The 13,297-nt window shown below is 40.2% G+C and overlaps 1 protein-coding gene across 1 annotated transcript; it reads left to right on the forward strand.

The window, feature by feature from the left end:
• The first annotated feature begins 12,093 nt into the window (after positions 1 to 12,093).
• On the forward strand, positions 12,094 to 12,744 carry LOC141673263 (uncharacterized). Its single transcript, XM_074479994.1, has one exon. It carries the CDS (start codon positions 12,094 to 12,096, stop codon positions 12,742 to 12,744), a length of 651 nt encoding a protein of 216 aa, XP_074336095.1.
• Positions 12,745 to 13,297: the final 553 nt, after the last annotated feature.

Raw genomic sequence — 13,297 nt, forward strand, 5'->3', positions numbered from 1 at the left:
AGTGATGAAACTGGCAGTTTGGGGGAATATGGTAGCAGCAATGTTGGTAATGTTTTGTTGACATCAAAACAGTTTGAATAGATCTTAAAATTGCTACCTGGAAGTCAGCATATACATAAAGGGATGGAGGATATGGATGCTCCTTTTTCAGGCATGGTGTCTACCTTGATGATGTGTAATAATGCTGAGTATGCTTCAACAGAATGGATAGTGGACAGTGGTGCCACATATCACATGACAGCTTCCTTGACCTTATTGAAAAATGTTAAACTGGCACATGCTCATTATACCATCAAATTACCTACCGGAAACAATGCTGTTATTACACACATTGGTGATATAACCCTTGATAATGGATTAAAGCTGATGGGAGTTTTGTATGTTCCAAAATTCAATCATAACTTGTTGTCAATTCACAAGTTAGCTCAGGACAATGATTGTCATGTCATGTTCAATCCTAATAAGTGTATTGTTCAGAACTCTGTCATACATGAAGTGCAAGCAGTGGGAGTTTTACAGAATGGATTGTATTATGTGAGATCTGGAAGTGAGAAAGTATGCAATAACATAGCCTATGGAGCAGCTGAGTCTCAAGTCTGTAAAAATGCGTATGAGCTTTGGCACAATAGACTTGGCCATGCTCCAGCAGCTAAGATAAAAGGTATACCTCAGCTCAAGGATCGAATTGCTTATTCAACTGATCAGGTGTGTGTGATTTTCCCGATGGCTAGGTTCACTAATCTTCCATTTCGTGTAGTACATCTCATGCTGCTCAGTGTTTTGATCTTGTCCATGCGGATATTTGGGGACTATACAGGGTCTGTACAAGAATTAAATACAAATACTTTTTAACATTGGTGGATGATTGCTCCAGAATGACTTGGGTTCATTTGTTGTCAAATAAATCTGAGTTTCTGGCTATTTTGCAATGTTTTGTTAATCACATCGACACCCAATTCTTAGGTAAGATTAAAATCTTATGCACTGACAATGCCCTTGAGTTTAAGGACAAGGCATGTGTTCAATTCTATAATGAATCTGGAATGATACATCAGACCTCGTGTGTTTACAAACCGCAACAAAATGGTCGGGTTGCGGGTTGAGCGTAAACATCGGTATATTCTGGAAATGGCCATGGCATTGAAACTATAATCAGGACTTTCACTTGAGCACTGTGTTGAGTGTGTACTCACTTCTGTTTATATCATAAATCGATTGCCATCTTCAGTTCTGTAATATATTTCTCCCTACGAAGTCTTGTATAAGAAACCACCAGATTTTGATAGTTTCAAAGCTTTTGGATGTTTGGCTTTTGCTGGTAATACTACAATTACTCATGATAAATTTCAGCATAGGGTCACTCCTTGTGTATTCATTGGTTATCCATGTACACAAAAAAGCTATCGTCTGTTGTCTTTGATTGACAAGTCGATCTTGGTCTCGAGGGATGTTATATTTCACGAATCAGTTTTTCCTTACAACAAGACAGTATCCAAGGTAGATTATCTACAACCATTACCTTTATCAATGCCCGACTCTGCTCCTGTTGCTTGGGACTTTGATTATTATTAATCTTCTAAGGATGTCTCTATCACGTCACCTGAAACTGATCAGGATACTTCTGATTCCACTTCTAATATGCCTAACACTCATTCTTCTGATCATCTTAAAAGGTCTACTAGACTGAGGAGAGATCCAGCATGGCTTGGTGATTATGCCACAAATCTTGCTCAATGTGATGTGATAAGCCAAACAATTGATGGTCAATTTTCGTGCTTCTTGACATCTCAGACTACTGCAACTGATCCTACTTCATTCAAACAGGCTATTAGACAACAACATTGGATTGATGCTATGAATTCTGAGTTAGACGCTTTGGAACGAAATGGTACTTGGCAGATAACTACCTTGCCTCCTGGAAAGCAGGCAATTGGCTGTAAATGGTTGTATAAAACTAAATTTAAGCCAAATGGTACTGTTGATCGTTTTAAGAGTCGATTAGTGATATTGGGATGTAAACAAAGAGAGGGTATTGATTATGGGGAGACATTTGCCCCAGTTGCGAAGATGGCTACAGTGTGTACTCTATTAGCAGTTGCTGCAATACAAAATTGGTTTGCTGTTCAAATGGACGTTACAAATGCTTTTTTACATGGTGATTTGGAGGAGGAGGTGTACATGTCACTGCCACAAGGGTACACTGGTCTGGGCAGTCGCATTGGAGGAGATTTGCAAGTTGTGCATCCTGGCATTTCTGGTGGTAGATTGGTTTGCAAACTAATTAAGAGTTTGTATGGTTTACGGCAGGCTCCACGATGTTGGTTTAGTAAAATGACGAGTACACTAAAAAAGGATGGTTACAAACAGTCCAAGGCTGATTATAGTTTATTGACAAAAGTGGAAGGTGGTTTTATTACTCTTATCCTCGTTTATGTTGACGATTTATTGATTGTTGGTGACTCTGAACAACAAATTGATGTGCTCAAGCATATGTTAGCTAACAATTTTCACATGAAGGCCTTGGGGCTGTTAATTACTTTCTTGGTTTAGAGGTCCACCGATCAGCTAATGGTTTCTTCATCTCGCAAAAAAAATATCTGATGGACCTGCTCAAGGAATACCACATGGTTGGAGCTAAACCCAGTATACTTCCAATGCAAACCAAGCTTAAGTTGGGACCAAACAAAGGTGTTGTATTGGTTGATCAGCAGCCTTATCAGCGCCTATTGGGTAAACTTATCTATCTCACGGTCACACGGCCAGATATAGTTTACCCTGTTCATATTTTGACACGGTATTTGCAGTCTCCTACGTCTGAACATTTACAAGCTGCAAAGATGTAACACCCCCAAATCCAGGGTCGGGGATCAGGGTTGTCACGAGTTCTATTTCCCTTAATAACACCCAATCTTAGTAATTAATCAACTACTATGTACTGTGACCCCACAATAAACACACACACCACAAGTTATAGTCTCAGAGATGAACATCCAAAAATAATCACAAGTCATTTTATTCCATAATTATCTGCCAATACACCTTAAAAGGTTTTCTGAATAAATTTACATTTTCTTTGCCATTATTACAATTCATAAATATACATAAATCTGGTACATCGAAAGTTGAAAGCCTAGCCTATTGGTAGTTCCTACCTCAGCTACAGCGACATCAACGCCTATAGGAAACTAGGGAACGTTTCCTATCCGCTCGCGAATCGGGAGCTTGGTCATGTTCATCTTTTCTATCTGTTATTGTGTGATGAAAGAAGAAAGCAAGGGTGAGCAGCAAGCCCACCAAAATAATATGTATAATGATTAACAATATATGAGCCTTCTCATAGTACTCATGAAAGTCTTGGTCAAAAGAAATGAACCAAGTTGATATCTTAATGCGATGAAGTCGCAAAATATTCAGTATATATATATACATATATACTTTTCAAAATATTGGAAGTCCTCTTCCATGCATAATACACACAGAGTTCCAGTGTATAACTGTATAAAAATATCGTTGCAAGGTGATCTCATATATCTAACCTTGTCTCAACGTTTTTCTGAAAATCTTTGTCATGCATAAGATAATCACTTACTAGATATAAGTTTAAAAGATGAAGTTACAAGATACTCCAATATACTTATATCTTTTCCAAATACTACTTGAACTACCACCGTTCAAGTTATAATTAGTTTCAAAAGTTCATCACATAGATGAAACTACAAGACCAGATTTGAATAGATTAAATCTTTAAAATATCATCAAACTAAAATGAAGTTACGAGATACTTCATTTGATGCAAACATCATTTTGAAAACTTGACCCTGCCAACACTCAACAATCGCCCAACCGTAGCCTTTCTATTAAAGTGCTCTGGGTAGTGTTGCAGAAATATCCAATTGGATGATGACCTCATTACGGGAGTTTGCCGCGCCAGGAAGACCACTTACGATGATCAGTCGTCGTAGTATAACCCCACCATTTTCTACATGTAGAGGAGAACCTGTCGGATTTACTTGTCAACCGAACACTGAACTCCTAAGGAATGGACCGCCTTAGCGGAACTTCCAGGTCATTTGGGCCAATATAATAAGGCTGGGCCGGTGCTACTCGACCACTTACGCCACTCCTAGTTCAGATGAAATCCATGACTCTGAAACGTAAAGCTCGTCCCCACTTTCTCCAAGTAGAAACTTGTTGATACGGCTCCACCAAGAAGTCGTATCTAGTTGGAAAGGAAAACTCACCGATATTTCCCAGGCGATGCCTGTTAATGTATTAACTTGTTCCAAGAATTTTACTTCCCGAGTGTTGGGTAAGTAATCAAAATTCTTTTATCAAGACAGCAACCTTGTTGCGAATATAAAACACACCACAGAGCCGGATCCCTCAGGTTTTGAGCGAGTATTTAAATCCCCTTCAAAAGGAGGATCTTAAATATAAAAAAATGAGTTTTGGGATCCGCTCTAACTTTTAAAATCATTTTGAAGACTCGAAAACATTTTTAAGAATGTTTGGAGTGATGCTGATTTAACAAAATAAATCAGTCCCAATATATTAGAAAATATCTGAATATTATTATTTAAATAATATTCCCATAAAGAATAATCTTTATAAAATAATTGAAGTATAAGTTTTAAACTTATACTTGAAATGAATATTATACCTATACGAAAGTACTATCTTTATTTGAATAATCAAAAGTGAGTTTGATTATCGACACCTTATTCTTTAATAAAATAAAGAATATATCTCAGCAAATAATCGGAGTCATAGATCCTCAAATGAATATTCAAATAATATTCAATAAATAAAATAAGCTGAGTCATAAGCCCTCGAATGAATATTCGAAATAATATTCAATAAATAAATAAGCTGAGTCATAAGCCCTCGAATGAATATTCGAAATAATATTCATTAAATAATATAAAGTTATCGAATAAACCTTATTCGATTAATAGTTTTGAAAACTATAACCATATATATATAAATATATATATATATAACATCAACTCGGGATCCTCGACTCCCGGTTTTAGAAAATGTTTTCACCTTTGGGTCCCTATACTAAGGGTATATGCAAATTACCGCTATTCTCTAGCATAGGTATTATCAATTGAACCAACAAATATATATGGCAAGAATACGAAACAGGCATGCATATATATACCATATCAGCATGCTTCAATATATCGCAAAATTTGCTAATTAACCAACATGCATCTATCACAAGATAATGCATATACATATATACATCACAACAACAGTATAACGGGTAGAAAACTTGCCTGAGTGCTCCCGGATAGACTTAAGCTTAGAGTGGGTCCGATAACCTATGAACAACAACATAAGTCGGAATTAAACCCCGGTCGCTTAAGAAACTAGACTTTAACCATTTAGAGTCCTAACGTTCGCTTTCGCGCTTAACGATTTACTTAAGTCACTCGAGTACCCTCGGCTCCACCATTTTTAATAAATTAACCATTACGAGTTTTAAGGCGATTCTTTCGCAAGTGTCTTACCAACTGCCTATTACACCTTACATAAATGTTTCTTACCTCAATTAGTCATTTAAGATCCTTAACCAAGGTTTCAAAGTAAGGCGAGGGGTAATGGTTCGGTCGCGAAACGCCGTTACTTAAAACGGTCGTTTCTCCTAAACCGTACATCGGAATCAAATGAACTACATATCAAAACGAAGCTCGTAACATGAACTATCTAAAAATGGCAATGGTCAAAACCTAACAGTGATTTCAAGGGTTCTGATGTTATGAACAAAAGCAGTCTAAAGTAAATCGGACATTACGACGGCTATGTTTACGCGATTTCCCAAATTTAAACCATTCCAAAACAACCACAATTCAACCACAAATCAATAACACAACCAACATCCATCCAAAACACACTCCAACAGCCCCAACACCTCAAGTTCTTCCTATTTATGTTATTCTCATCATGAATTTAAACTATACTTAATTCCTTTAACAAATCAACAAGATTCAACATTCATACCACTACCACTACAACCCAAACTCTAAACAAACAAGCTTTATGCTTCACATATACTATACTACTCATAACCATTCCTAAATACTCAAAACTAAAGCTAGGGTTTGGAGTTTATACCTTCCTTGAAGCTTTTAATCCATGAAAGATCCTTGGAATGCCCATGGAAGCCTTAATCTAACCTCCTACAAGCTTGTTCTTTCAAAGAAATCAAGAACACAAAAATTAATTCCAAGAAAGTACTATTCACCATCTTCTTCCTTGATTTATAGAAAAAGATTGGCTTGGAATTAGAAGCTTAAACTTATAGGAAGTATGTAACTATCCATGGGGAAGCTTAGATAAATACCTTGCCAAATAGTAAGTGGTGGAGCTTGGATCTTCATTTTTGAAAAAAAGAAGCCGAGAGCTTCCTTGAAAATGGAGGAGTTTTTGTGTTTTGTTTGGTGAAAAATGAAATGTTTGCTTGGTTGGTTGAATTTTGAGTTGTTTTAGGTTAATTACCTAATTAACCTTGATTTTGTGTGGTTATAATTCAACCACACTTCCTTCCCTCCTATATCATGCTTATGTCATCATGTGGTGTCATCCTTCCCTCTTTGTCCTCTTCCCATTGGTTGGATGACATCATCCCCTGTAATCTCTTTGATTAACTTCCTAATTGTTTGTCTAATGACCGCTGATCTGTTATACGGTTCGCTTAACTTTCGTTTTCGTTTATCGTTTGAGGGATCATACCCGGGATCTTATTACTTAGGTTCCCTTAACCTTTCTCAATATATTATATTCCTTTTATGATCCTCTCTTATAATCCTTTAATTTAAATCCTTCTTATCTTGTTACCTTATACTCAATTCTTTTCGTATCTAGTGGATTTCCGGGAAAAATCAAAGTGTTCGGAATTGGATTCTGACGATCTTTACATACACTTATATGCCATATAGAGTACTAATAAAATCTCAGAATATCCATAACAGAACCCCTACATAGTGTGGCATGAAAAGTTTTCCCATTCAGCAAAAACACTATTCATAAGGGTTTCAAAAATTTCCAAAAATTGGGGTTATTACAAAAGAAGTTGCTTCGTTACTTAGCTGGTAACCCAGGCCAAGGCATTCTTCTTGCTAGCTCCTCTGCAGCTCGTTTGACAGCTTACTGTGATTCCGACTGGGCCTCATGTGCATTCTCTCGTAAGTCGACATCAGGCTACTGTATTCTCCTTGGTTCTTCACCTATATCCTGGAAAACAAAAAAGCAGTCAGTAGTAGCTAGGTCAAGTGCAGAGGCCGAATATCGTGCCATGGCTGTTGCTAGTTGTGAAGTAACTTGGCTGCATTCCTTACTTCATGATATGGGTCTTAATAACTTGCCTTCTACTGTTTTAAAATGTAATAATAAGGCTGCTTTGGCGATAACAGCTAATCCTGTTTTACATGAGCGTACTAAACATGTAGAGATTGACTGTCATTTTGTTCATAACAAAGTGGCTGCTGGTGATATTGTTACTCAACATGTTACCTCACATGCTCAAGTTGCTGACATATTCACAAAACAACTCACTGCCTCTCAGCACTTGTCCCTTATGCGCAAACTTGGTGTGATTTCTTATGCTTCTCTGCTTGTTCCTGACCCTTCTGCTTCTTCACCCCATCAAGTTTGAGGGGGAGTATTAGAGTAAAAGGGCAGTCTAGTCTTTTCCTATAGGGCAACCGGACATATTAGTCTTTGTACATCTCAATTCTGTTACTAGTTAGTTACAGATATATAGTGCTGAAATGAAGCAAATGGGATTTTTGAGAATGTATGATGTATTCTAGAGAAATGAATAAATGTTTCTTTTTGTTCAAGATCTGATCACTTCATCTCTTTCTTTAAATACAACTATTAAAATGATGCAATAGTACTTGCAGCATTCAGGACAACTACTTTATTTTCTTTCGATTTTGTATGGATGCTTGTGAATTCGAGACTCAAAAATAATTTTGAATTGATAATTAGTGATTTTCCATTAAGATAATTGTGGAATAGAGATATGATGAAACTTGTTCAACTTATTGAATTTTTTGTTACTTATCATTTGTAAACAATAACATGTTTACGTTTACAGCGAACTTAACATTTGGTAGTAAGCTTCTCAATGGTTCGGCTCTGATCTGATCCAATCCAACAAATCAAACAGATGATGATATCGATTTAGTATCAGCTCACGAAGCTGACGGTGCATATCAATATCCGGGATAGACTTCCATATATTTGAGTATGACAAACCTTTTCGAATTCAGTGTTGAAAGTCTTGAACCTTTTCTTCATAGAAGTTTTCAAAATACTATCGTAAAATGGAAATTTGTAGTTTAATCTATCATCTCTTAAGCAGTATAAACACCTATGCCAAATGGATGAAGAATAGTCCTCTCTTGCTTGCGAGACATCATAACGCAACATTGATAGATACTCCTCTCCTATCATCTCTTGTAGTTCCAGAGACTCTGTAATAGACTTCAGTATATAGTTAACGTTGTTCATATTAAATACTAAGCTCAATGAGGAGTCTCTATAAAGACTAGATTTAGCGTTCAAATTGATTCTCAGGCTTATTATGATCCAAATCATGTGGAGTCTCAACGGGGTTCGGTCTGAACCTTCCAGAAATATTTCATGTGCCTGATTCCCGAAGCTCTTAACTGGCCGAGATATAGTTATATTTGTTGGAATTTCCTTGTACTGTGAAATGCTAGTAACATAATTCATTGCATATTCCGTGACAGAATGAATTGTGTCTTCCGGAGGCAAAGGGTTGGATAGCTCATTAAGCACAGTATCCTGAAAGCTGGAAAATAATTTTCTTACTACATTAGCAAGACTACTTTAAGTCATAGTTGCTCTATGGAAAATATTTGTGTATGATACAGAGCGGAACATGTTCTGGAAATTAGGCAAGATGACAAACAGAGCCTTGTACATATCCAAAACATCAAACAGTTTTTGGAATGATGCAACAGAATTTACATTGTCTGCAAAACTGTTTAAATCAATTGCCACATGTTCGACTATAGCCACGAATAAATTGTCTATGTGTGACATGTTGGATTTGTGGAGTCTATTAATAAAACCCATAAAAATAGACTATTCAGATTCAGATTGGTTTATGGATTAGTCTACTTTTCATATTTGGACTATAATTTTGATTTAGGCCTAGTTTCTTCTCTAATAAATATTCATGTAATTGTAAAATCATAACACAACAAATTGTGAGAGATCAATACAAAATTAGTGCAGCTTGTGGAGTAGGAATTTTCGAACCATGTAAATCTTTGTCTTGTGTGATTGTCGTTTATTTTCTTATTCTTATTTAGTCCCTTTGGGGTTTTGCTTTCGTTGTTATATACTCAACATACAGCCCTAACACCACCAAAAATCTGCTCAACATATTGCTTCTCCCGCGGAAAGATGCTATTGTAACAAATTTTGGCTGTCTGTATCCATATTTTAATCTCTGTAATGAACTCTTCATAGTCTAAAATTTTTAAGTCGTTACTGGTCCACTTACTAATGCATGACCTCCGATACCTTGCATCCACGGCTGACTTCCTTGAATATCTGTATGCCTCAATAAAATCCCCAAGACACCCTGCGCAGTTTAGCCCTCTTCTATTTTACGGATACAATTAATTTGCTCCAAGGAAAGATCACCGTGGCCAGTATGATGGCTTCCCAGTAAGTCATAACCATAAGTGCTAGACACAGTACTTGAGTAAACAGTGGAACTCAAAGAATCAAGTCCATTGTGATGGGCCAGAAATAATCAGGCCCAGATAGAAGAATAGGGGCCCAAAAAGATGCCACCCCAGGCCCAAGCCGAAGTGGTCCCCGGTGCCACGTGGCACAGGATAAAAGAGTCAACTGTCTCATATTACCCAAAATGGAACAATTGCATCCTAGCCATTCATGGGTAATCATCCCAAGACAGCTCTGATGGAGAAAGGACACCTGACCACACAGCTCATCTGGACCGTCTAACCTGTCACCAACCAAGAATGATCAAAGGCCAGGATGAAGAGGTACAAACCCCAAAAACCCTAAATCTTGAGACCTATAAAAGGCCCCAAAAAGAGGGTTTTAGGGGTTGGAAAAATATTTGACTGCTATACACACATACACACACCCTCTCATATTTTTGAATAGCTCCTTCTTCCCTCTTTTTCTTCTTCTTCAAGAAAGCCCATTTCTTATTCTCATACCGGAGTTGCCGCGGGATACAATCCCCCTCCGGTTCTGTTTTGTAGAGACCCCTACCTAGCAAGTTAACCGCACCCAAACCGCTGCGAAGGCCAGGTCCCGGCACGTGAGAGAAAGGAGAAGACCTGGGAAGAAACCGAGTTATCATTGGCGCTAGAAGGAGGGGCGAACCTCCGGTGACGTGGTGTCATCTCCAGCTACGTTGCACAGTTACAAAACCAAAGAAACCCTCTCTGGTAAGAACGAAAACCCTCTCTCTCTTTACAGCTCACTCTCCCTATTCTTTCTCCAGAACGATCACACATCCTAGCACCATCACCCTCACTGCGTCCTGAGAATAATGACCACGCGAAAGAGCAAGACCTCGGTCTCCGGAACCATTCAGCCCACGGTCGCCCCGCCCAGGGATGGCGAGATGGAAGATATAGATGAAGAGCCCCCCACAGCTCGTGCTTCGTCCCAGCTTCAGCCCGGAGACCAGAGATTAACCATAGAGAAAGCAACCCACAAGTATGCAGAAACCTCTACAAACCCTTGGGGAAATATGACCCCAGAGCAGATTCAAACGGCTATGGACCTGTAGAAAGAAAAGAACAAGGCTCCCGAGACCCGCCCTGAAGACCAGGAAGAGCATTCAGAAGAATCCCGGGGCTCGACCGAATCGGCAAAACTAAGAGGTCGTCAGAGGACGCCCGAGACGAGATCAAGAGGGCCACGCTCCGGGACCGTATTCGAAAGGAGAAAGAGGCCAATGCCAAAGCCAACATTGAAAAAAGAGTTCAAGAGGAAGAAGCCAAACTGAAGAAAAAGGCACGCCGGATCCATGTCTCCTCGGATTCAGAGCCTGAAAAGGAATCCAAGAGGGAGCAAATGGACCGAGTTCTCCGGGACCTTAAAAGAAAAGTGGAAGGAGATGTGGAAGTCGGGGCGGCGGCCATGCCCTTCACTAGAAAGCTGGAATCCACCCCCAGGGAATCAGCGCTCAAGCACTTCAACTTCGACTCTTTTGATGGACTTGCCGACCCCGAAGAACATCTCAACTACTTTGAACAGATCTCGAACATATACGACTATAGTGACCTCACCAAATGTCGTTTCTTCACCTCAACACTGAAGGGTGGAGTGCAGAAATGGTTCAGTCGAATCTCCTCCCGGAGCATCGACTCTTGGAAGGACTTCCGGGAGATGTTTCTCAAGAGGTTCAGGGCGAACCGTATGAATGAGCTCCAGATGTGCCACTTGGAAACCATACAACAGAGAAGCAGAGAAACTCTCCCAAAGTTCATCAAAAGGTTCCAAGAATCAGTCAACCAGCTCTCCAACCTTGAAGAAAAGGAAGCCGTGAACATCTTCCGGCAAAATCTCTACCCAGTTTCATGTGAAGGCTACGTGAAGGACCTAATCCATAGGGAACCCCAAAGCCTTGCTTCAGCCTATGCAATGGCGTCCAAGTTTATCAAAGTAAATGACTTCCTCACCTCAATGAAGATGAACAGGAGGATCCGGGATGATGATGAATCCCCGGAACACCGCCGCCCCTACGGGAAAGAAAAGAGACACATGATAGATAGACAGACTAATTATGTGCAGCAATCCAGGGGGACCCCACCCCGGGATGACTACTCAAGACACTAGAAAAATGAAAAGAAGCCCAATCCTAAGAAGGAACCAAAACCGGAGCCCGAGTGGACTCCGCTCAATCAGCCCGGGCCCGACATCTTGAGAGAGGTCAAGGGAAAGCCCTTTTATTACCCCCCGAAGCCGCTGTTGGCACCCCTCGAGAATAGGGCCCGGGACAAGCATTGTGGGTACCACGAAGATCACGGCCACACCACGGAGAACTGCTTCTCTTTTAAAATGTTCATTGAAGATCAGATAAAAAAGGGCAACATGAACCAGTACCTACAGAGAAGACTTGATGACAGAGATAAACCCTCCGGTAGAGGGAAACATGTGGTCAACATGATTTTTGGGGGGACCTCCGCCCCGCCCCGAAGTCCAGATGAGGGCAGCGATGTCTTGATGATCCAGCCGGCTGAAGATGAGCGCATATATTTCTCCAGTGCAGATTATAAAGGTCTGGATCCCGAGCACAACCAAGCCCTGGTCGTGACCCTCGACATCGCCGATAATGAGGTACAAAGAATTTTGGTTGATAATGGTTCCTCAGCTAACAGTGTTTTCGAACACACCCTCAACAGGATGAAGTTGGGACACCTCCGCATGGATCCATGCCTCGAAGATCCTCTCTACGGATTCGGAAATAATATGATCCCGATCCGCGGGGTAATATACCTCCCCATGGTCTTTGGTACCGCTCCCCGGCTGGTATCTCATGTCATGAAGTTCTACGTGATAAGTGCTGCATCCTCTTACAACATGATCCTGGGAAGACCTACCATCACCAAGCTCCGGGCCATCCCGTGTATAATTCACCTGAAGCTGAAGTTTCCCACCCCGGGAGGCATTGAGGAACTCAGGGGGGACCAGGGCGCTTCGGGAAGATGATATAGACAGGCGCTGGTCATGGCTGAAACCGACCCAGAAAACAGAAAGAAGGCAATGGCCTTACCCAAAGGCCAAAGCCGCAAGAAACATCGCGAACATTTTAACAAAAGGCTAAAGCTGTATGTCAACATGATAGAGGACTCGGGATACAGCGTAACCAATGCCGATGCCCGGATACAGGAATTTATGGAAGTAAGAGAGAAAACCAAGGTAGAGCCAGCCGCCCGGACGTTAGAGATAGAATTGGACCCCGGGAACCCCACCCGGAAGTTGAAAATTGGAAAAGGCCTGGAGACATCCTTTCAGGAAGAGCTCATCTCACTGTTAAAAGAATATGCGGATGTATTCGCATGGACGCCAGAGGACATGCCCGGAATTGATCAGTCAGTGGCAATGCACAGCCTGGATGTAGACCCGAAGAAAAAACCAATCAAACAGAAAAGGAGAAATTTTGCTCCCGAATGACAGCAAGCAATAGAAGTGGAGATAGAAAAACTGCTCAGGGCCGACATCATCTGCGAGATCAAGTATCCCGACTGGCTCGCCAACGTGG

Source organism: Apium graveolens, chromosome 7 (assembly GCF_009905375.1).
Source record: "Apium graveolens cultivar Ventura chromosome 7, ASM990537v1, whole genome shotgun sequence".
NCBI lineage: Eukaryota > Viridiplantae > Streptophyta > Magnoliopsida > Apiales > Apiaceae > Apium > Apium graveolens.